The sequence below is a fragment of the Conger conger genome, chromosome 4 (genome assembly GCF_963514075.1).
Source record: "Conger conger chromosome 4, fConCon1.1, whole genome shotgun sequence".
Taxonomy (NCBI): domain Eukaryota; kingdom Metazoa; phylum Chordata; class Actinopteri; order Anguilliformes; family Congridae; genus Conger; species Conger conger.
In genome coordinates this window covers 57,274,449-57,299,500 of record NC_083763.1, presented here as the reverse complement: position 1 = coordinate 57,299,500, position 25,052 = coordinate 57,274,449, and the positions used below count along the sequence as shown (strand labels likewise).

The following is a 25,052-nucleotide window of genomic DNA, read 5'->3' as shown; positions in this document are numbered from 1 at the left end:
CAGCCAGCATTCGGCTTTCATTCTCCAAATAACACGTGGCAGCTACGCAAGAAAACAAAACAAAAAAAAAAAAAAACTTTTTAAGGATGGCTAAAAAATGAATCCCCAGCTTTCCTCCCCTTCTAAGGACTCGTGCTACTCCGTTCCTACAGCCAGGATGGCTTCACAGGGCGATCTGCACCCTGCACTATCACACAGATGGTCAGATTCCATCACGGTGGTTTGTTGTTTTTCCAGAAAGGAAAAGTGCATAGGAAAATTCCTTGATGACAGGGGCTGAATGCAAAAGAAGGCCTGAGCTGGGAGAGCATGCCTGCTCTGGAGGACACCACATCCTCCCAGCAACCTGCTGTCGGTAATGAGGTGCCCAGGGGCATGCGCTGGGGCTCCCCTTTCATCCCAATTCTGCTGCAGCGGGGGCCGGGCCTAATCCCAGCGCTACAGTGCGCCCCTTTTGATGTGCAGAGGAACCTACACGAAAAGAGAGGGTGAAAAAAAGAGTGTGGTGTTACGTTTCTGAGTGCGTGCAACATTCATGAGCGGGGTCAGCCGATACACAGCCGGTCTGCGGTAGTCTGGCCTTGGAGCGGACTGAGGAGAAGGCCGCACTCACGTTGAACCGTGGCATCACATGAGCTGCGTATGCAAATAAGAAAGGGATTGCCAGAGCACTATAAACCTGTGACCTGTTTTTTAACCATGTCCCTTCAATCTCGAGCTGAACGTGTGGTTTGATGTAACCGGTGAACAATTATTTCTCAAGACGGTAAGATACAGGATACAAAACGGTTCTTGCATGAGCCAGGAGCCAGGATTGAGCAGTGGGACCACCGACCTGCCAGTGCAGGAAAACAGGCGAGTTCCATTCCAGTACGCTGGCTCTTTATCGAATCAAGTATTGGGAACTGGATTTGCCTGAACAGAGAAAGGTTCTGTGGGGGAGATGCTGACAAGCCCAGGATGATACAATAAACAATTATTCCATAGTTCCCTGCCTCCGGGCAATGGTATTAGTGTGTGTGTGTGTGTGTGTGTGTGTGTGTGTGTGTGTGTGTGTGTGTGTGTGTGTGTGCTGGCAGTCGCTGGAAGTGAATCTCACTGTCTACTGCAGCCCTGTCTGCAGACTCTAGAGAGAAGAGGAGGAGGCTTGTGAGAATCAGACTACAGTCACATGCTCTGATAACACCAGGGGAAACTACTCCTTAACAGAGGAATCTCTTCACACAGAGAAAGACATGCTGGCTCTCATCCATTCATTAAAACCTTGACTCCTCAGGACCTCTACCAGGAGGTAGCTTTGGGCCTTTAATGTGCAATTCTGTACTATACTAAGCAAAGGTAATTAGTAATTGTCCAGTGCCCTTTGAAAGCTCAAGTTCCATCTTCTCAGTATCTTCTCATGTCACTATGGTTTTAGAGTATGAGGAAAAGACTATGTATATCTCACTACTAACAGGAAAGCGAATTACCTGCCTTCATGTTTCCGTGTACTGCATCGATACACAGGTCAAGATTCAGAAGCCAGGGCAATATATTGCATGAAATATTTAACTAGGTTTACAACAATGTCTGTGACTGGGTTGTACTGCATCACCAGTGTAGTCTGACTGAATTCAGCTGAATAAAATAAAAAATACAGCCTTCCCTTTAGTCAGTTTACAACTAATTTACATACATCTGCACACCCGCCAAGTATAAACAATTTGACTCAAGTCATAATTAGGATAAACTGTCAATCATTGACAGGGAGTCTTTTGAAAAACAAATTACAGAAGAGCACAAATAAATAATTTGAAAAAAATAAGCAAAAACAAAGAACATAGAGTGAAACTAAAACCATGAATCGAAAAGGAAAATATAAAGGAGAATAAACAACATACAATGGTGCTATGCCAATGTCAAAATGGCAAAATGGCAAGACGTTTTAATCAATTTTACTGTCGATAGTGAATAGACAAAGCCTCTACCAGGTTCAAGGCTAGAAAAAGCATGTCATTTGAGGAATGGGACTAGGACAGCTAGTTCATTGTGATTTAAGGAGTCAAACAGGTTTGTAGGGGTAGTCTGATACATTAACTCACTCAGTACCATGGAATTCTAGAACAATCTAGAATGCTGTTAGTTAGGGCCCCTTCAGGAAATTAGGAAAATCTTAAATTATTTGCTCAGGAAATGTATTGTTTTAATAGATTTGATTTAACCAGGCACGTTGGTGTCGACAATCAAAGCTCTCAAGGGGTTCACTTGGATTTAATTAGATTTCATGTGGTTGCAGCACTTCATAGAGCGATGATAGAGCAGACAAATTATGACTGTCTGAACCTCATCTAAACTGTGACAGAGTCACATATCTGACATTTCCATAAAAATGACACTACACAATACAATTCTACAGGATTAACTGAAGTGGTCTACACACTCACCATTAAATTCTTTGGTTGAAACCTTGAGTTTTCTAGCAAGGGAATTTGAAATCGACCTAAGTCTCCCATCTCAATTGCACTGCAGTCTAATTGTCTACAGGGTCTAGAATGTTTTTATACAAAAGGATAACATTGGTAGCCGTAAGGGGTGTGGTGTCCTTTATGATTCATTGGGGTCAGTGGAATTTAAACTGAGTAGCTACCATTATGAGAGCTATCAGCAGAGACTGCATGGAGGATCTGAACAATAGGTTCTTGTAATACAACGAAGCTCCCACTACCATGGCTGCTTCACAGTCTCTCAAAACCAAACTTGGAACAAAAGAAGCACTGTGGTGGATGTGTGGTTCGCCCTGAACGGGAGAGACCACAGAAATGGGTCATTTTTATCTTTCAGTATTGTTTTATAGAACCTGGGTCTTGAGCATACTGAGCACATGCATTACTCGGCTGAACAGGGGGCATATTGCCGTTTTCAGAGTGTACCATGTAGGTCGATTACAAGACACAATACAACCTTTAAATACAAATGCTGTAGTGAAATTCAGCTGGGCCCTCCCAGAGAATACCTGCCGATACCTCAAGGTCAATGCCTGAACCAGACATGCTATGAGCATTAACAAAAGGGAAACCAGAAAGGTAACTCTGATGAAATGACACCTGAGAAGAGTCCCAAAGACATGGAGCCGCTTCTCTCTTTCATCATCATCATCAGAGAAGGCACTATAGAGGATACAGGGCAAGTACTTGTGCACATGAAATGTTCATACTAATCACATTCCCAGCTAGCACACAAGTCAATACAAAACACTAAAGTACTGAAGCATTTAGTGAGCCAAAGTGTGTGCCCATATGACTGAACAGCACCATTGTGTGTTATTGTGATGCAGTAATGATGCAATGTAAGACAAGCTCTGGCTTGGATTTTAAATGTGCAGTTCAGTGCAGTTCCTCCCAAGGCTTATTCCTATCTGTCCCTGTACCATTTCCCTACGCTTGCTCGTATGGCGCTTTAGGCCAGGGTTCACGCTAAAGTAGATATGACAAATGTTTGTAAAATGCGCTATTTCAGGCTCGAGGCACAGATGACTGCAGCGTAAATGTGAGGTTCGCTTGAAGTCCAGCGGCAACATGTCAAGGGAGATAAATCTAAACTTGGACACATCTGTTCTGCGGTCGCTAAACATATAAAGGTGTTCTCTGTTAGCTAGCTATACACTCTAATATACAGGTAGAAATCATGTGCCAGGATTCCGACTTACTTATTCTGAAGTAAGAAGATATAACGTGTTTGCCCTGTAACGAGTTGGTCACAATTCCCTGTTCACCATTTTGCATTTATAAAAATGACTTCATGGTAAAATGTTACATCAATTTTCACAAATTTGAATCATAGCAATTGAAGAGTTAAAAATAATCTTTGCAGTTCCAGAAACTAGAAAGACTGAGATCCATTTCAGCCATCTTTCAGCATTATTCAGTAAGAAATGACAGCTAGCAAAGGACAGGTTCTTCTGAGATGGTGGACACGTTTGTTTACAGGCAGAGTTCCTAACATCACTCAGCTAATGTACATGAGACCGGAGACACACAAGCTGACCCGCACACCATATGGGACAGAGCTGGTGAGCTCACCGCGCTCCTCAGGCAGGGAATCAGACAGGCTGTGAGCATCAGGAAGGCTCATGATACGCTCAACACAGAGCATCTGCTGTGCATAAAACAGGAAACACACTCTCACTCAAATTCACCTAAAAACAAATGCAAATATGACTGACATGATCACACCACTATGTTCTTTTTAATACAGTGATACAGCATGTAAAATAGACCTACATAGCATATGACTAGAATTTAAAGAGACAATATACACTGCCTTGCGGCATGTGACCAATTATTTCTTAGAAGCAACCAGTCTCTTTTTCAAAGGCAACAGACCCAAGAGTGCCAGACACTGAGGATTCTACCTGTGAAAGCACAGGGCTTGCACCTTTTCTGTCTGTAGAGTCTCACTATTTTTATTATTTTTTATTTTGATAATGACAAACTTACATACTAAATGCAAAAATGATGTCTTAAAAAATAGTAAGATCATATAAGCAGTTTTGTGTATATGAATCCACACAATCTGAGACATAGGTGGTTTTCAATTAATTAAGCTGGAGGCAGTGCAAACAGAACACAGAGATCACACAACAGGCCTAAATACATTACCTATCATAGCCTAGATAGGCAAGACAGGAATCTGATGTATTGGTAGAAAGGTGGAGAAGGCGCTTATGCTGGTTAGTTAATATTCGGAGTGCTGTTTGGCACCTTAATGACGGACACCCCTCCTTCCGCCTCAGGCAGCCGTCAAAGCAGTCGGGATGTCCTGGGGTTTGCCGGCCAAAGTGCAGAAACAGCCACTGTAAGGAATACTGTTCATACGCAGAGGCCCAATGTAGTATTTCTGCCGTGCCAAGCCGAGTTCCGCCTCAGCTAAATGCAAGGAGACGCTCTTCTACACATTCAGGAAATCCTGACACCCATTAGGCAGCCTCTAATACAAAGAACCTGGCTTTCCTCTGGAAATGTTTGAGATACGCATACATAAACATTTCAAAGGAAGATCACATGAAACGGAATCTCTCCATAGAAACGATTATACAGAGCTATTCTATTATGAACAGCATTTTCCCCTGTGAAACAGCCTTGTGCCGTCATGTGATAAGCAAATATAACCTGCAGTCCTTACAAAATGATTCAGCCTCCAGTCCCTCTCTGACAGACTCTGTTACAGATGGCCGCCTTCATCTTCACCCACAGCCCCCTCCTCTTCCCTCCATTTCCTGGCGCTCATTGAGACACGGATCACCTCAAACTACACCCCCACTTCCACCGCAACATCCCCCTCCTCTCACTGCCACTGGGTTACTCATCGCTGTGTTTCATAGCTGATACATCTACGCCAAATAAAGCCATGTGCAAGGAAAAACCGTTCATGTAGGCTATATACACTATGCCTAAATAGTTACATTTATGTTTTTATCCAAATGCTCAAAAATGTTTCCAGCTGTTTTACACCTTTGATATTCTACGTCCTTCTTGCCCTCTTTGTTCCTGTTGTGCTCAGTGAAGTTATCTTCCCATATTGGCCCTGAAAGATTTCCCATCTGCTAAACAGACACAACAACAATGCAGATGGAAAAGGCTTATACAGCATATAGTGCAACAAACCTACACTGACACTGATACACAGTCCTATGAGAGGAACAGCTGGCTCCTTGCCCCGTTGTCCGTTTAATTCAATTAAACTCACTTATAAAGATTATATTTAACCATGAATATTGATGAGGGGCTCTTAATGTCTGTGCGGAAATGAATGAATGTCTCATCTTGCACCTGTTACCAGAAACATCCTTTAAGTGATTATAGGGGGCACAGCCCAGCAGAAGGACCAATACAGATGGGCCAGAGAGGGCAGACAGACGACCAACACACAAAAGACCTCCTGCAGACAGGAGTCAATGAGAGAGGGCTTCTTCAGTGCAAACACTGGCCTCCTGGGACTGATTTCACACTGTCACAACAGCTCACCACAGCACTCTACTCTGGGGTCACAGCAAATAGATTTATTGTGTCACACCCAAGGTCCTCCACCGTAATTTGTTCCTCCCGCAAACACGTTCAGACGTGCACACGAGCTTGCATGCATGCGTGCACCAATGCACTCAAGTATGCACGCAGTAACACGCACACACAGAAGCACACACACACACACATATGCATGCACATACATACACAGAAAATTATCTCAAAGTGGTTGGAAGGGGCCAACCGATCCGAAAATCCAAGCATTGTACAGTAACTGATGACTGAGGGATATAGAAGCGGATCCCAGTCAGTTAGAAAGGGTGGTCAGAAAATTATCTCCCCAACAACACTCGGCCCAAGTTTGTTGTTTTGTGCACATCTGTGTGGTGCCTGCGCTGTCAGATAAGTCTGAAGTCAGATGAAAAGAGGATTTAACCGCCATTTTAAAAAGCTTATGGTGCACAAGGTCTGTTTGGTTAAAAAAGCAAGGTGCGTCAGTAAAGCGCAAAGTAAATACCACATGGAAAACAAAGTCCCGCTTTTCACCTGAGAGGGAGAGGGAGAGATATTGTGGTTACTATGTTCCTGCCATTAACCAGGTAACAAAAGGAAAGATACAGTGTGGTTACTATCCTGTTCCTGCTATTAACCAGGTAACAGAGGGAGAGATACAGTGTAGTTACTATCCTGTTCCTGCTATTAACCAGGTAACAGAGGGAGAGATACAGTGTAGTTACTATCCTGTTCCTGCTATTAACCAGGTAACAGAGGGAGAGATACCGTCTGGTTACCATCTTGTACGTTCGTCCAATGACGGGGATGTATGAGAGAGACACTATCCTGGCCCTACTATTAACATGGTAGATGAGCAATAATGACAGTCACATTCCTATCCTTGGTTTAATAAGAAAATCACCTGAAAAACATGGCGGTCGGATATCTCCCTCAGATGGAGTCAGCACACCCCACTGCTCGGTCACCACGAGACTCTGTCACGTCCTTATCTAATCAGTCAAAGTACTCTGGATAAGCTAGAGCCACATCCAGGCTGAGAACCCACGGCAAAAAAACGGGATTCAAACGAGGGGAGAAAAAACACTGGGAAGTCATAGCCATGACTCATTAGCTGTGCAGGAGATATATGGGCTATACTTAGCACAGTCACAGGCTGGCTACACTTAGGACCGTCTCCTCAGGCTGCCACCTCACTTCCTCCCTCTCTGAGGTAACGTTACAAGGTGCCCCCGGAGCTGCGTACCAGAGAAAGTCATCCCTCCCTCCCCGCTGGGTCACCCGGAGAAATGACATGACTAATAACGCGCGGCTCACAACCCACTTCATTCTCCAGAAACCCACTGGCCGGCCCACCCGCAGAAAGCCTCCAAACATCCACTATCAATTAAGCTCCAGCTTAAGCGCCGGCTGGAGCAGGAACGCGGTTCCTTCCTGACATCCCTTTTCACTTAATCCACACGGGACAGGGCCACCAGGAGGGGACGAGGATGTACAACACATGGCTGGGCTGCACTCAGTCCATGGCTGTCAGAGGCTCCACCGCTTACCCTATGAGTCTCTCTATGAGAAGCTGGTCTGGTCCACAAATGGACATGGATAAGGAGATTTCACTACACTTGCTGTCAGAGGCTCCATACTGCTTACCCTATTGAGTCTACGAGAAGCTGGTCTGGTCCACAAATGGACACGGGCAAGAAGATTTCACTGTACACTTGCAGTCCCTGGCTGTCAGATGCTCCATACAGCTGGTCCACAACTGTACAAGGAGATACAGCCATATTCTTCAAGGGTTCCGATTGTATCTGTATGGTCACGTTAGGACTCGGAACCGTGATGTCCTCTAGGGTTCTCGTCACACTTGTGCCTGTGTTCGATCTGTACTTCGTTGTACGTCGCTCTGGATAAGAGCGTCTGCTAAATGCCTGTAATGTAATTTAATGTAGTGAAAGGAGGAATAAACAGCCTTTTCCTCACCCTGAGAAGCCTGATTACGACAGACAATAAAATAATCTGTGTCCCCTGCTGAGTGCATCAAAAAGGTCTTTGTGTTTTAAGTCAGGTTGACAAATCACCAGGAAGGGCCTAGTCAAATTACATGTATATATAACAATGGTGGGAACAATGGTTCCGCGCATCTCTTTGCAAAGGAGAAACATGAACAGCAACTGAGCCTCTTGGAAAGCAGTAGGGTTTACACATTTCGGTCTGGAACTTGAAACCAGAGAAGCATTTTTTCACAAAACGGCTTGAGCTGCATTAGTAAAAACAAGTACTGTAATAAAATATCATAATGAAAACAGCAAATAATATGAATGTGAGATTTGCAATAGGAAGATAGCTTACAACAGAAACACCAGCTTGACACGAAACCAGACCAAATGAAATCGGCATGCAGACCAACACAGAAGCAGCAGAGGACAAATGTAAACAAGGCCTCCTTCACACCAAGACCTGGACACAAAGCACAAAAGAGCAATATGGAGAGAGAAATTAGCCAGAGCAGACAAGATGATAGAAACAATCAGGGGAGGCCCGAGATCCACTGGGCAGTTCCACACGTGCTGCAGTGACCGTGGGGGCAACCCAACCCTCAGGGGCCGGAAGAAGGTCTGGTCAAACCCCGCCCCCTTGGCTCATTTCCTGGCTAAACCAGCCAAACACAATATACAGCGTATGAATGGAGGGACAAAGTTCTCTAGGTCACTTCCATGCTGCACAGCATTGCAATTTAGGCCACTTTGCAAGGACACTGATGATGGGCATCCACTCATTATACATTATACATCAAACTGTGTGCCATCTTACCCCTGTGATTCAGAGACTTTTCAAAGGCAGACAAACTCAGATGAGAAGTTTGTGGTTCTTTTATTCTGCCCATAATCTCCCCCTGACAAATGAGTATGGACCACATTCCACTGGGGGCGGAGACTGCAGTCCTGCACCAGTCACGGTGTATGAGACCTGACAGTTATAGTTTAGCCTCTCTCTCCGGAAAGCACAGTAATCCACAAATTTAAAAGCATTTCTCTTTCTTGTTATTCTTCTTGAACCTGAAAGATGAAGGGTTCAGGGCGCTTCAAGCTAAAACCATTTCATAAAGGGTAAAGTTTATTCGGATCAACAGAATGCCACAGGGTCGCATTCAGGTAAGGGAAGGAATGAGCTCCCGGGTGAGAGACTCCAGTGGCATGTTCTCAGGGAGCCATTCTGACAGGAGTTCCTGTCTGCACTTTAACTGGATTTACTCTCTCAGTCCACAGCCATGCTGAGTCACCCACGCTTCTGCAGCAGGGTGCACGAATGCCACGTGACACTCTATAGCTTCCCGGTGACATTCTTTAAACAGCTAAACGAATCTGGCACAAAACAAATCAAGACAGTTCGGCATTATGTAATGTGACTATGATGGCAGACAGGCGACAGTTGAATTTCACGAGTAACTGAACTTGTTGCAGGCCCTGCATTGCTTGTTTTACTTAAACCCGTTACTTAAACTCAGCTGTGGATGTAGATGCACGAGAGAGGGGAGACATTTGGAAGGCATTTGTGTACTGTGCTGGGACTGCACTTTCATTATTCACTCACATCTGTGAGCCCTGGAGAGGCAGAGGCAGTGTTGGGTCCTTGTGCTCCATTATGGCCATTTCATTAGCTGCACTCTCTCCAGAAATACAGCGATCCATTGTCATCGGTCGGGGATTTGAATATGGGTAAACAGGAACAGAAAACACACAGCACTACTCCACACCACTCCTTCGTGGCTGGACTGACCCTTTGATGACCCCTGGAACCACTCACTATCTTCCCCAAGGTTAGCAGGACCAGTCAAGCCTGGCATATCTTTTGGTGCTTGGTAAACATTTTAGAAACCTTACTACATGAAGCACATAGGTCTGCAACCACTGCCTTACAATGACTTGTCTGTCAAGACTCACTATTCTTAGTGCATACTGCACATAGAAGAAAAGATGAATGCTTTCTGATGAATTATTACTGAAGTAATCATCCACAATCCTGAAAGAATCCCCAGTTCCACACAGAACAGTCCATTCCTGGAGGCTTTGGGAGGGGGGGGGCTTTGGAGAGTTATGCCATTTTGTGCCGTAATTAGACGGGGGGTGGGCCTTCCAAAGCACAGAACCAATCATTCATCTACTCCCCTGTCAAATCATCACCTTCAACAGCTCAAGTGTGCAGTCATGTTCAGCTATAGCTTGAGCCAACACAGAGAAGATGCAGAGCCAAAACAGACAAAGCTGGACAATTCAGTTGAAAAGATGTTTTGTGCTGATATCCCCTGACATGAACATTGAATCCAAAGAAACATCCAAGGGATTTCTGTTACCAAGAGCACATTGTGTAAGGAAATGACCATGTAGCAGTAAACTGACTAAGAGACTTATAGTGTCCTCTCTAAACACAGTAACATCTCAGGGCTGAAATGTTAGTATTCAGGTCACTTGAAAACTGCCTCAAGCCTTCATTTGTCTGCAAAATGTGTCCTTTTCTTACTTGGCACATTCCTTTGTCCGGAAAGGGAGAACCACACGTTCAGTGCTAGTCAATAGGTAGACACAACCGCATAAGAAAGCACTCGCAGGGCTTATAATGTCTTACCTCCTAAAATTAAGTGCCGCTGACTACAGTATATTGCTATGGTGAGTGAACAACGAAATATGCTGTGATTTTAACAAAAGAGAAAAAATAGTCAAGTACACTTTATATGCTTTTTTTCCCTCAGTTTCTGTAAACATACCCAAACTATTAGTCAAGCTGCGAGAGGCCCTGTCTGTGTGAATGGGGAGTCGGTGAACAATGAACTCCCTTACCCTTCCACAGAGCTCCTGCCAACTCCCAGAGAGCCTGTGCTGTAGCTCAATGCATTTTCCATGCTTGGCGAACAATGGACGCCAAACACTCCGGCTCCCCGCTAAAACCAAGCGCAGCAACGCCGAGAAACCAACGGTCGTGGTGGCATCCTATGGCCTCCAGTGGACTCCTGACACGGGCAGCCATTTTACCTTCATCACTCAGTTACGCAACACATTATCTAATGGTTGGCTTGCTTCATTGGACTGCCACTCCTCCCAAGTCCCCGGCCCCATTTAGATTTTCACACAAGGTCATTGAAGGTCACGAGGGTTGCAGGAGAGCCGGGTACCAGGACTTGGTGGCAGGGCACGGCAGGAGCACAGACGCTCAGCGCTGGCGGACTACTGGATATCAGAATACCTGTTGTTTTGTACACAATGGGCGCGCGGTGTCAGGTTTCGGGAACGTGGAGGGTAGGAGAGTTTCACACGGCGGCCGATAAGAATCTCTCGGAGCGCAAACGGGGTCATCGCACTACAGACCTGTGCGAGCTGAACAGTCTCCAGGTCTCCCACGAGGGCCAGAGGGAGGACTTTAATCACATCCCCTCCTCCCTGTTTGGAACACATCCTGCCTAGGACAGAGGCAGGCCAATACAATATAAAATCCATGCTGAACAAAAGGAATTTAACAGTGTAGTCTAATTAGCCAGCTCATTAAGGGCCTGTTAATGAAGCGATTCCCAGGGCATGGGGGCAAAGCATGGAAAATTAACTAAAGACCACCTAATCGCATTTGCTTGAGTCCTGGGGGTGCGCCCCTTTCTTCAGGTGCGTTGGAATGAGAAGGGAAAGGAAAATGGTTCCACGTCTCCATTTTAGGGCTTTTCTCACGGGGAATTTGGCACAAACTAAGCACCGCATGACAGCCGGGACAATGACTATGGAGGCAACACCGCTGCACTGGGGTGGGGCTTTCTGCGATTTCCCAGACTGTTCATATAAAATCATCTCCAAAATATAGAGCAACTTACTGAAAGTTCAGGTTTTACTGCGATTTCCCCAACTGTAGGCTACATTTAACACCTTCTCCAATAGAGCTGACATATTGGGGGAACTCAGTCAAAAGTAGGTTTTTTTCTGTAACTTCAGAGACTGTAAATAGAAATCCCCTCCAAAATATACACAAATATACAGGAACTAAGGCTATAACATTGCTCAGCCTGTGATTAATGTGGGCAATTAGAGCAGTAACCACTGCATTGGGATTTATTCACCAAGGTTCTTATGTGAACAAATGACCTTCAAAATGTCCGCCTTGTTTACCCAAAACACACACTTAGCGTGGTGAAATGCTTCCTGCTGAGATTATATTATGCAGCTATATTATTATTTTAGAATTAATAGAATAATATAATTATAGTTATGGTGTTTATGACCACATTTTGTCTGGGGGGTGAGAGTAACTCGTTTAGGCATGAGCCATTTCTTTATCCGCTAATAGAAATATGAAATGTGAATAGAAAGGTATCTGCCTGTGGTACTAAAAAGCTAAGGCTGGCTTTCATAAGCAGGTAAATGCTAGAAATGATACATATAGAGTACTAAAGAGTATTGGATGAAAGCTCATTGGGTAGTTGCTCCATGCAAACAGAACTGTATGGAGTCAGCCATGAGAACGAGCAGGAGAAGCAGCAGTGTATAACCACCTCCCACAACAGCAGGAGTCACTTTCCTCTTTTAAAATTCTCTCTCATGACAGCATAGATTTACATTTATACACGTGTAACATTTTAACTGTAAACAAAATATAGTTCAATTAAATAAGATAACTCAGACATTTTGTCTGCTGGTTACACACTTAGGGCTCTAACTATGACGAGCCAATAAGCTAACCGCAAAAACAGGACTGCAACCAAAGTTCAAGGGTAGATGTTATGTATACAGTAGCTTTTTAGCAAGAAATCAGCAGAGTGCCTGAGTATGTCGAGAACAAGCAGAGTGAAGAAAATGGACTTCAAACTCCGGAATGTGTCATATCTGTTATAATTACTACATGTACATCAGTATTCAAGGGCTATAAAATTAGAGGAAAATCATTCAGAAGTTGGGTGCTTCCAGGATCGCCATGACCAACAAAAAATGTGTCAAAGAAACAGATGCACACGAGCGCACACACACACAATCTCATCATATATCCTAAGACCTCATGCAAATTCACCAGAACTACCGAATGTCAAGAGAGATGACAGGAGGGAACTAAATAAACAAATAAATAAAGATGAGCATGAATGAACATTGGTCACTGCGCCACATACCAAACTCTGACTCATACACTTCCTCAATGTCTGTGGAAATTCACAGTGAACGATCGCAAATGCACAAAATATTCCATGCACTTGTAAAAAAAAATCTTTCAAAATGAAAACCATTCAACTACAAAGAACAATACGCACAGGCTGCCTCCCTGCGAGGACTCTGCACAGCAGAGGGCTGTCTGACGTGCTGGTGTAAGTGTTAAAATTCAGCCCCAGTGTGCGCTGAGGCCGGGGGACATGTTTGAGGAGACGGCCAACAGGAAGAGCTCAGCAGCTGTGCTCTCAGAGTGCCTTTAAAGAGCGCAGAGCACAAATCCATCTTATACAACCATACCCCAACTAAAGCAAATAACCAACACAACGCACAGGACTGTGCCCATGTTTAGCCCTACATCTACATAAAACACTTATTTATGCACTTATGGTGTGGATTTTATGAGATGTCATAGGAATATGAATGAATCATATGAAATGCCTATTATCTACATCTATAGTGTTTAAGCTATACTATAATCACAGCGTAGAGGGGTGAGACTGCCCCCCCATTCCATACATTCATTAATACAGTATGCCCTATATGTTGGTTCTGTTACCTAGAAAGCTTTATATTGCTTATTGTATTGTCATGGGAATTATATTTGAATATATCTAGGTAGTCATTATGTGAGAATTTGTAAAACTACTGTACAATAAAAATACCACATCCAGACTTCTGGCATCTGGCAATCAGAATATGGGGAAGAAAGCCACAGGTGTGGGCATCACATATCTATTACACTGTGACTTCAGTTAAAGTGAAAATCAGTGTGCCCTTCTCATAAACATAGTGGAATAATACCAGACAGAACACAATTTACAAATAATAATTGTCACTCAACAAAGTGCAAATCGCATGGCAAGCAAACACCACTCCAGCAAGAGTTACAGTCATGCAAGTGCCACCATGAAAGACCTGGGAGAAAAACTTAAATAAGCATCGCTTTTTATTATTATTAAACACAATTGTCTACATTTACATAAAATATGAAATGTGAGTGTTGGGATGTTCATAGAAAACAGACAGTGAACAGATGGTATTCCTGACTGATTGGGGAAGGTTGCTCCACCACACAGGCTGAGATGATTGGCTGCTGGGTGCATGAAGAGATGGGCCAGCCAGCTGAACAGAGGGGCTGGGCTGAACTCATTTGAGTACAATGTGTTTAAATAAGTCATGTAATACATCCCATGCGCATGAAGGCATAAAGCAGGCCACATGAAGGAAACAGTCATTTCCTTTCCCAAAATGATTCAACATGAGGCAAACGGAATGCTAAAGGACAAGGCAGACCTTTGAAGTCCTGATGAATATGACTTATTGTACAAACAGGCCTACTGTGTCAAGTGTAACAACAGCCGATCTGTTGAAAATAACCATTTGTGTTCACTGCCTGTCCTAATGCTGACAAATCCTCGTCTTCGTACTCAAAGGGGCCACAATACATGGGTATCAAGAGAGGGAAGAGATCAGGTGGTCAACAACCAGAGCCAACCATAAGAGTTCAATACAGCTTCAGACTCCGACTTAATTGAACTGTATTAATGGAGGCCTTTCCCCCTTAAACGAACAATCAGAAAGCAAATACAATCAAAGTGTGTTTACATTTCATGAAAAGTACTGGACTTTCCAATATGACTGTGGAAACACCTAAGATGGAAGATTTGCGTAAGCACAGTAACTTGTGGAAGTTCCATTGCATTTGTTATCCAACTCAAAAAGTCTGAATAGTGGTTAACCAGGGAAGGTTAATTGACAAACTTGGAATAAAGAAGCAAGTCTGTCCCATGCTCCCAGTACAAACACATTTTTAATACAATGTCCCGTGGATAATTACAGAATCAACTGCATAATGTATATTACCATATTTCCCCCACTGCTTGACAGTGAAAAGGGAGTGATATACTTTCTTGTTTTTTGGGCTCAGTGCCCCACGTCAATCCTTCGTCCAGCACACTTGATCCATCTAAACCCAGGTCTATTTATAATCTTTTCATTCATTTTTTAGTACAGGCGTCATTTGAGCCTACATATTTCACACATGTAACTGGCTCCTCTCTGCTGGGAAGGAATCAAGCCATTTGATAAAATCTGGAATTGGCTACGCTAATGGGAAAGGAACTGTGAAAGGAAATGCACGTAAAACTTTTTTGTGAGATGAAGTGGTCAGTCTGTGGTCAACATGATGTTACCAGATCACTGTCTGTGGTCAACATGGTGTTACCAGATCACTGTCTGTGGTCATCATGGTGTTACCAGATGACAGTCTGTAGTCAACATGATGTTACCAAACAAAATTTCCCAAATTATGCATACACCCCCTCCAGCAAAGATGCATTCTCCCCCAGCAGTATACAAGTGTATATTATCCCTGGTGACTTTTGTACTTACATACGGCATACTGTAGGTCAACGGCTTGCGATGCATGTACAGAAATGTATTTTTAGGAGCTGAAATAGTTCCAACTATACAAAATTTGCACCCTGTTAAATACAATTTATAGCCCAATTCACAAACAGATGGGATTTGTCAACATACAAGGAAATATATCAACAGGCCGATGTTTAACAAATTAATCAGATACGACATCATTTTAAAAATATTTATTTTGAACAAAAAAAAAACGGCACAAACTCATCAACACCTATGTGATAAGCCCATTGGAAAGCAGGCCTAATTTATTCCATACGGAGGGAAGATTAATTAGATGTTGAAACCATCCAAGTTGTAAGGCTGTAAAAAAATGCACTTACACCCTCTTTATTAAATATTTCAAGTGAGTCATGGATATTGCTGGTTTATAAATATGAGACATGGTGGTGCAGCTTTTCCTCATTGGAAAAAACAAAGGTGTGGTCCTGGTTGGCTTTCTTTATCATTCGTTGCTGTAAGCTGAATAGAACTACCCGGAATTCAAAAACAGTCAATGTGTGGTTTCAAACAGAGCAGCACTCAACATAAATAAATCTTACTAGTGTGGGATTCGTTTTAAGCCACATAAAATATTATGCAGATCCAAAAACTAAGAGGGTTTCCCTTTCCCAAAACACTCTCGGAATAGAAGCGGGGCTATCTGGTGGTTATAAAATGCTATTTAAATTAAAACTGAGCACAGACTTTAACAACCTTTCTTCATTCCACCCGGACTGCAGATTTAATACATGCAATCACAAGGGAGCCAACCTGACTGATCCCAAAGCTTGCAGAAAGGCAAGGTCAGACACCACTCCACAGCTCTGTTTTTGAGAAAGACAATCTGACAACAGGTAAAACAGGTCCTGTCATATCAGATTAAATCACTTTCCACAACATTCAAAAGCCAGCATGCTCTACTTCTCCCTGAACTTCTGACATTACATGCCACGGTGCCGAATAAAAGTCATAGAGCTCACCAAAAATAAAACTCAAGCTGCCCAACAAAACCTCAGGTTTAATGTGACTCATCTCATGTAAAATACACTTTTGCAGAAAGAGACACAAAAAGAGTGGGCAATTTATCATCTCAACGAAGAGGCAACGCCTAAACACACTACACAACTGATGAAATGAGGCCAGGAGTCCACAACAAACACAGGAGCCTTCTAGTTCAAATGTTTCCCTCTTTGTTTGGTATTCACGAACCGCTTCCCGTTTCTTGTTGATGGTTTCACCACGTTCTCTTTGTTCTGGACGATCTGCAGGACCCCAGCCATGCTTCCCCTGGCTGCTCCTGCAGTCCCCAAGGGGACACGCCAGCAGCCTACTTCAACAGGCACGTCCACCTTGAACCAGGCCGCGCGCTAAACATATCCCCCAGTGCAGCCTGCTCGCACAGATGCCTCTTATCAGTCTTCCCCAACACATAAACAATCACATACACCACGCACGTCCAGAGCAACAACAACTCTCAGAATGCATGGATTTCAAACTAGGATCAGTGTTTGTCTCCAGGATACTAAACAAGAAAAAAAACAAGAAACTTTTAGTGCCTGTCACATGGTTCCTTGACCTATCCTGTGACTACACTTTGCTTATTTAATTTCCTCTTCTGCATCCCCATATGAACTCAGACTCAAGACTGAAGATGATTATTTAAGCTCTTAGTTTCACAAGGGGATACCTTTTTCCTGGACAGTGTCTTCATATATCAGGAGGACCTCATCTGACACATGTAATATTTACATTTCAAAAAATGTGTGTATTCGCGGAGGCAATCTTACAAAGTGTGGATTGGTGAGGTAGCATGAAGTGTGTGTCACAGTCTCAGTCAAGAGGAAGCCAGCCACAGGTATGAATCAGGATTCAGGGTTTTTAAATAGAAAAACGGAAGAAGAAAGGACTGCATTCTGTAAACACAGATATTATCAAGTCTTTTATTTAAGATTACAACGGATGATGACCCAGACTGGAACCACAACAAAATAATTACTCACGTTTTTTTGTTTTTTTTGAGGCAATCGTCTTTTGGTGTCTGACATAATGATGATCATAATATTAAAATGACACAGGCAATGAAAAGTCACGCTCTAACTAGCTTTCTCAATTAACTTTTCTTTTTTTTCTTTTTTTTTTAAACGAATAAAATAAAAATGCAGTTAATGTTATCACAACACAAGTGAATGAGTGTAAAACGAAGTATTGCATTCCAAAGATGCAGCATTCTGTGGGCTAGCTCCACTGTGAATGTAAGGATGTGTTCTGGTCAGGATTCGGGTTTGCAGGCCATGAATGGAAGTACTCAGGATCCGCATGGCACACTGCCTGGCTGCCTACAACCTCACCTTTACCCTGTGCTGAGCAAAGCGTATCCAAACACGCCCTGACCCAACGCATGCTGATGAGGAAACACCAACCTGATGACTGAGAGACAAGGCAAATAGCATGGTTGACTAGGCAAATACCATGGTAGAGATTTGAAGAGGCTTTCAGATTTGTAGTAAGTGTTTAAATGTACTAAGGATCTTTAAAGTATACCATGGTGGAGAATAGATACATGGAAAAAACTGCAAAGAATGGTATTTTAGGCTATGATAGGGCTGTTTGAGAAGAGCACCATTTTTCCACTCCACTAAAACCATGTGTTCCATAAAAAGCATTAGCGGAAATCTGTCATAAGTCAACTATATTAGAATGGATATCATGATAACACTGGTACTTTTATTAAGCAAACAATGGTGTGAAAATGTTTTTCTATGCTTCAGTGCTAATTATTATTTCAAAGGGAGGGACATACTGACTCAGACAAAACCTGCTCCAAATACACTCTCCTGGAATATGTTTAAGTAACCTGCATACATTATGAATTCCAGTATACTATTAAATTCCTTTGACCCACAAATCAGCTATGCCCTCTGTGTGTCACAGTTATCTGTGGGGGCCACTGCCACACACCGTTGTGTGTATACTGGAAAAATGGGCTTTGCAATAGCGTGTACACCAATTCCTGTCAGGTATGCACCTGTGAATCACATAACTCAGCCATAGATGCCCTTAAATCTACGAAATCAGAAACCATCTTAAATTAAAATATCATTTGCGAAACTCGACACCCAAGAATGTTCTTTAGGAAAATCCCGGAAGTATAGTGCATGCATTAAGCTTTCAGGATGATTCTGCTTTTAAAACACATTTGGATATTTTTGCGATGAGCCTAAATTCTGTGTGTGCACTAAAATCATATCTGCATCAGCTGCATAGAATTGTCTTTGCATAAGCAAGGATAATCGCCTTTGTAAGCAGGGGTGCTACCAGCGAATTTTGCAAGCATCTAAAAATTGAGTTGAATTTTATCAGGGGTGACCGAATTGATCTTATTACAGGATTTCACAAGCTGTGAAAGGACTGCCAACTGGCAATAAAAAAAAAAATCTATTCAATAAGATTACTTTCATGCAGGCCCGTTTCCTGTTGAAGCATGGCAAAATGCAGCAAAGAGGACCACAGAAGAGTAGACATAAAAAGACATAACCGTCAAGTCCCAAAAACACACATTTTTCACATTTAAAGTTGAAAGACAATTGAATGTTAACATTTCCACTAACTGCCAGTGCAATACTGTATAAAAGCAACTAGTAGAATAAAATACAGGCCATTGACAAGCGGAACAGAAAATGAGTATGCAGCTAATCCCTTCCCTTTATCACCCTGAAAGGATAATCTTGTGAAGTGCAGTCTACTGATGAGTTTGACAGCACATTGAATATCATGAGCTTCACTAATTACCAACTGTACAGAAAAATGAGTGAGAATTTCTACTAAGATTTAAGATGATACTTCGGAGGAAGAAATAACATACTATATGAAAAACCATATTAGTAAAAAAGGGGCATAAGGTACGCGTGCTGAGAACTGGCCAGATAATCCAACAGATCTGGACAGAGATGGTCAATCAGACTAATCCCACCATTCACAGCCCTGATCACTGAGCATGCAGGCTACTCAGCCACTGACCATATGCAGCTACTCTGAAAACATGCACTCCTGAATCAGGACAGAGAGAGGCCTGCTCCTGCTGCTATGATGACTGGCAAATAATAGCCTGACTAGAAATCCAAATGTTTAAATTTGCAAACTGAAAAAGTTTATGTTATAAATAATCTTGAAATGCAGGCTTGGCGTTCTGTTTTTAGGTTAAAAGGACAGTAAGATGCTAGTGAATGACATGTGTCTTCCAGGTATCCAGGCTGTAATATAGGCACATTTTGTCCTTCCCTACCTATTCTTCCTCCTACATGGATTCACACAGACACTGTCCTCCTCCCAATGGTCACGGGGAGACACGGCTTTAAATAGTATTCAAGAATCGGCAGATTTGTTTCAAGAACTCATCAGGATCTCCTGTTCCTTTCTCACACAAATGAGTAAATATTCGATCATTTGGCCTATATAATTTGACTTTCAGATAATTTGATCTTTGATGACTTTTTCCCCATGGTGCAATGTCTATTATTCCAGTATATACAGGCCTAATAGATTCCAATGTTTTGTCTTATTTCATACAATATGACTGAGAGCTCAGTTGTGAACACTGTCCAAAGTACTAGGCTTGAATAAGTACATTTTGCCATTTTCCTGGGGGAAAAAAATACTGGATCGATATTGCAATTCAAATCCCACAGGCAGTACTTGCGATTTTCCAGAAAGCGTTCTTCAGGAGCAAAGAAAACTGAACAGAATGTTAATTGGCCACTGATTTGGAAATGAGAACCTAAACAGGCCCATTTTAGTAAAAAAGCGAGATAGATTTTCCTGGAATGTACTACAATAATGATGGTGTGGGGACCAAGGAGTTGCTACTTTACATTTTTAACAATTACGCTATAAGAAAACAAGAAAATTGCTTTTGATGCACTGTAAAAACTCGAACATGAAGTGCAACTATTATGATATAAACGATTGTAAAGTCAAACCATTCGTTGCAAACAGGTATGGAAGGACAGCAATGGAACTGATCTGCTGCTACAAATCCAAATGTAACGTGCGGATCGTCGTCTCGTTACCATAGTATCAAGATTTGAAAGCATAGCCTATACCATCTCTTAGAAGAAATCATAGGACAGCTTACAGAACCGCCACACGTGTTAATACATTTGAAATCCGATTCCCAATCGAAACTGTGTAATTTCAATGCAGGTGTAATGCAGGAACGTCTTGAAGCTGAAAACGAGCTACCAGAATTATGGGCAACACCCCTTTAATGGGAATACATGCCAACTGTTCATTGTCTCATATTTTGACGAAATCGCACAGTTTTATAGACAAGAGAATAGCCGTTTACAATCAAATGCCTACGAATCAAATCGTACGTGAAATTATAGCATTATTCATATTACATATTTAATCTACACAAAAGACAGAGATAGCCAGTAGAATTCGTATTTGTAGACTAGCCTATGTTTGATGCTCTGAACACCATATGCCAAACCAAGTCCTCGATACTGGTAGGGTCTGACAATGGAAGGTAGGCTAACACATCCTTCAGAAGAGTCGCATCATGTCTTGACAATCGTATTTTAAATACTCAATATCTTGGAAATTTAAAGGGAGCGCTTACTTTTCTCAAATCGTAATCGTATTGTTTCATTTTACACTTGCACTTGCGCAACAGACTCACCTAAACGACAAGGCTAGCAAAGTGGCAACAACAATAACGAAATAGCTACATAGCTTCTTCTCTGAAACCATTCCAACCACGACCACCAATGCCTTGTAGAACGTACCATAACGTCTATACACGTGTAGCTGAATCTTTATTAAAATATTTTCGTTAACAAATTAGCTTGCAAACTAAATCTAAATACAAAGCTAGGCTACTGTCGCCACCCCTTCAACACGAAACTGGGTGTGAATGGCCCTTTGGACGGCGCATGATTTTTAGAAGAAAATTAACTTGGAAACCACATAGAACTAACATCTATTACAGTGCTATCAAATGGAAAATTGAAAGAAACTAAAGAGTCCGGAGCTGCAACGCTTGCAAAAATACAATTTTCCTCAAGTCGCCTATTGTTTATCGTTTCTAAGGTAAAGGTGCTTGTATTGTCACCATTCCACTCGCCAGCTAATGCAGCGGCGAAACACCTTCAGTGAAATTATTGTCGTGCTTTTAACACCTCAAAGACAAGACAGACACCTGGAAGAAAACAGGCGTCTTGTGCTTACCCAAAGCTCCGTTCCCCAACTCATTGCTAATTGCCGCCGTTGTGACAAAACTCCACGAATGTCAGTGTATCCTCCGCTCTAAACTGCTTCGTTTCCCACCGCCGTCTGCCGTTGTGTCCCTTCCTTGGCGCTGTTGAACTCCAGTTCAATGGGGATGTCTGTCTCATTCGACGCTCGCAGTGGAAGTTGGGAATTTGGAGGACACAGAGAAACGGGAGGTTCAGGTTCTGCGAAGGAAATTGGGGATTGTAATCAGTCACAATAAGACATTTTCGTTATCAATCATAAAAATAATGACTCTTTAACAAGAATAAATATAACTACATTAGCTTTTGTTTCACGAACCCCTATAAACACAACATATTTAATTTAGCTACTCGATTGTCATGATCAAATTTGATACTTAAATAAAAACACAAAGAAATAGCATTGAATTTTAGTAGGCTAGTTTATATTATAGCTTATTTTTGAAAAACTGGATGTCCACTAAATTTTCGACTTACATTGCAGATTACTTGTTTTGTTAAGTAACAGTTGGGGTGTTGTGTTGAGCACATTTTGTGATATGTTCTCAAGTTAATTGTCTAACTACAAAAATAACTAAGGGAACTCAATAATCTGTTTTTTAAAGTATACAGAGCAATTGGCTTGTGTCGGACACGAAAAAAACGTGTTCGTTCTGGCCACAAAGGATTACCTATAGCTGGAGTGTTATGACCCCACCATTGCACTCTCATTAATTGCTACTTGGGGTATTGGTGATTTATGAATCTAGGCCTTTTCTTAGTGCACTACATGCAAGTTGCTCTGGGTAAGAGCATCAGCTAAATGCCTCAAATTGAAACATAACATGTAATGTAGTAGGTATGTTGAGGACATCTTTGATTCAGTTCAATTACATTTTATTAGTATAGTTCTTTATATAGGAACACTGTCACAACGCTTTGCCCATGTACAGTTTTAGCTTAGTTCCAAAGCGTGATGCTGTAAGGAACTTTGAGGGAAACATATTGCATTCCTGTAGGGGTTTTTCATCTGATTAATCTGATTAATGTGGAGAAGGAAAGGTGAGATCTTTTACAGGCATGACAGCTCACAGTGAGTTTCTGACCTGCCAATGCTCAAGCTAAGATTAGTCTTTTAGATCAAAGTTACATTTGAGTATAGAGCACGACATGTTAATTTATTTAAATAAATGTACACTCACTGAGTACTTTATTAGGTATTTATACACACACCAGGTGTAGGTGCTATTTGTGTGATTATTTCTTGTGATCTGTGACATACCATTGTAGAGTATGTAAATCGATTCAACTACATTACACTTCATCACTGTGTATATCATCAAGCTGAATTCAGATGATCAAACTATGGGAATGGTTCCAGGAAAACCTGCTATATTTCATGTATTTTTGGATGTTATTCAAACCCACTTTCAAACCTGCTTTCACAACTGTCAAGATGGGACATGGTTGGTGTGACTCTTTTGACCTCAAAATGAATAATAATAATAATAATAATAATAATAATAATAATAATAATAATAATAACAAAATCCAAAAGAAAACGGAAAAATATTTTTGTCGACATTAAAAATCAGAGTATGCCTGATCATGACAAAAAAATAATGGTATACTTGATTTTATTTTAAATTGGTCAATGGCCCCATCTAGCGGTAAGTATTCAATGTACAGTAATTTATTAAACTCGGCTGGTAAATTACCGCAGAAGACCATGAAGCACCAGGTGCCAAGCAGTGAAGCACATTTGGTGCCTCCCAATGGTCAAACAAATGTTTCCTCCGAAATCTCCTTCACTCATCTCCTGCCCCACAGTCAAAACCACAAAATAAGAAAAAGATCATTCCCAATTGTTCATTAAGTAAAAGAGGTTAAGTTTACATTTTTAAGTGACATTCTTAACATGCGAATTCTTAATGATTTTATTTTAATTGCAGTGCGTCCATTATTATTAGGCAAGCGCTGAAAGCTTTTAATGGAGAAATACGCCAGAGCCACTCTACGTGTTTATTCAGTGCGCACAATTATTAGGAAATTGGAATAATAGCGGATTTACTTATCTTCAATATATTCAACAAATAACAAATTATGCATTAGATTACTAAGCATCTCAACAGTATTATAAACCAGATATTATAAAACCCAATCTAGAATCTTTGAAGAATTAGTTAAATCTCTTTGTTAAATCCTTGGAAATTTTAAAAGTTGTGTTTTATTTTGATCCATGTTGATTATTTTTTAGTGCAATGTAAGTCAATGTAAGCACAATGTTTAATGCAATATTTATGTAATGTATGCCTAGCTCGTCCACGAAAGTGTTCAATAATAAAAGCCCCATGGCTGGAAGGTTGAAAATGATTCCGCCATCGTACATCCGGGGCACTTTGAGGACTCCTCCAATCACAGCGAGCCGTAAGCAGGAAGCACGAACTTTTTTTGGACGGGATCGAAAAAAAACGGTTGCCGAATGACAACAATAGAGCTCCGTGAAGTTACAATTAGACTTTCTCTACATAAGTTCCGGTCTGAGTAACTGCTGAGGAACGTTAAATAATGAGAACATAGTTACCGCGTTTTCTGCGCTTTCTCACATAATTACCATTGTTTAAATTAATTGCTGATACAACTTATAAAAGTCAGCAAGCAACTCGCTTGCTATTTGACTAGTTACTATAATGTAGGCCAAGCATAAATTGCTTGACACTGTCGGTTCAATAACAGCTCGTTTGCATACCTGCTTACTGTTTGAAAATAATGTTGCCAAATATGAAGGGGCATACATTAAATCTATGTATAATATCTATAAAATTATACATTTATTATCTAAATTCATGTTCCCAGCAATTGTTGCTGTGTTTCCAGTGTGGGGCGGCCAAGCACTGCTATTGACTGTCAGTTACCACCCAGCTCATTCGCATAGCTGATAACTCAAAACTATAAATTGTTACCAAATGAAAGGGGGTATACATTTGTTAGCTGGACCCATATCTTTAATACTCTACAGTCCTTTCTGTGAAACCATGTTCCAAGCAATTGTTGCTGTGTTTCGAGTGGGGGGTGGCCATACGTTGCTATTGACTGTCAATTCACAAGCAGCTCATTTGCATAGCTGATAACTCAAAAACTATAAATTGTTTCAAATTGACAATTGACAGTTCTTATTGAAATTTGTGCACAATTTTATATTCTCTGCAAATACATCACAATCATAT

General features: G+C 41.7%; 1 protein-coding gene across 2 annotated transcripts in view; it reads right to left on the bottom strand.

The window, feature by feature from the left end:
* fnbp1l (formin binding protein 1-like) overlaps window positions 1-22,009 on the bottom strand; it is a 47,871-nt gene extending 25,862 nt beyond the window's left edge. For both annotated transcript variants that reach the window (XM_061240795.1, XM_061240794.1), the window contains exon 1: window positions 21,821-22,009. In XM_061240795.1, coding sequence (XP_061096779.1) covers window positions 21,821-21,844 — 24 coding nt within the window. In that variant the 5' untranslated portion in view covers window positions 21,845-22,009. The remainder of the gene's footprint in view (window positions 1-21,820) is intronic.
* Window positions 22,010-25,052: the final 3,043 nt, after the last annotated feature.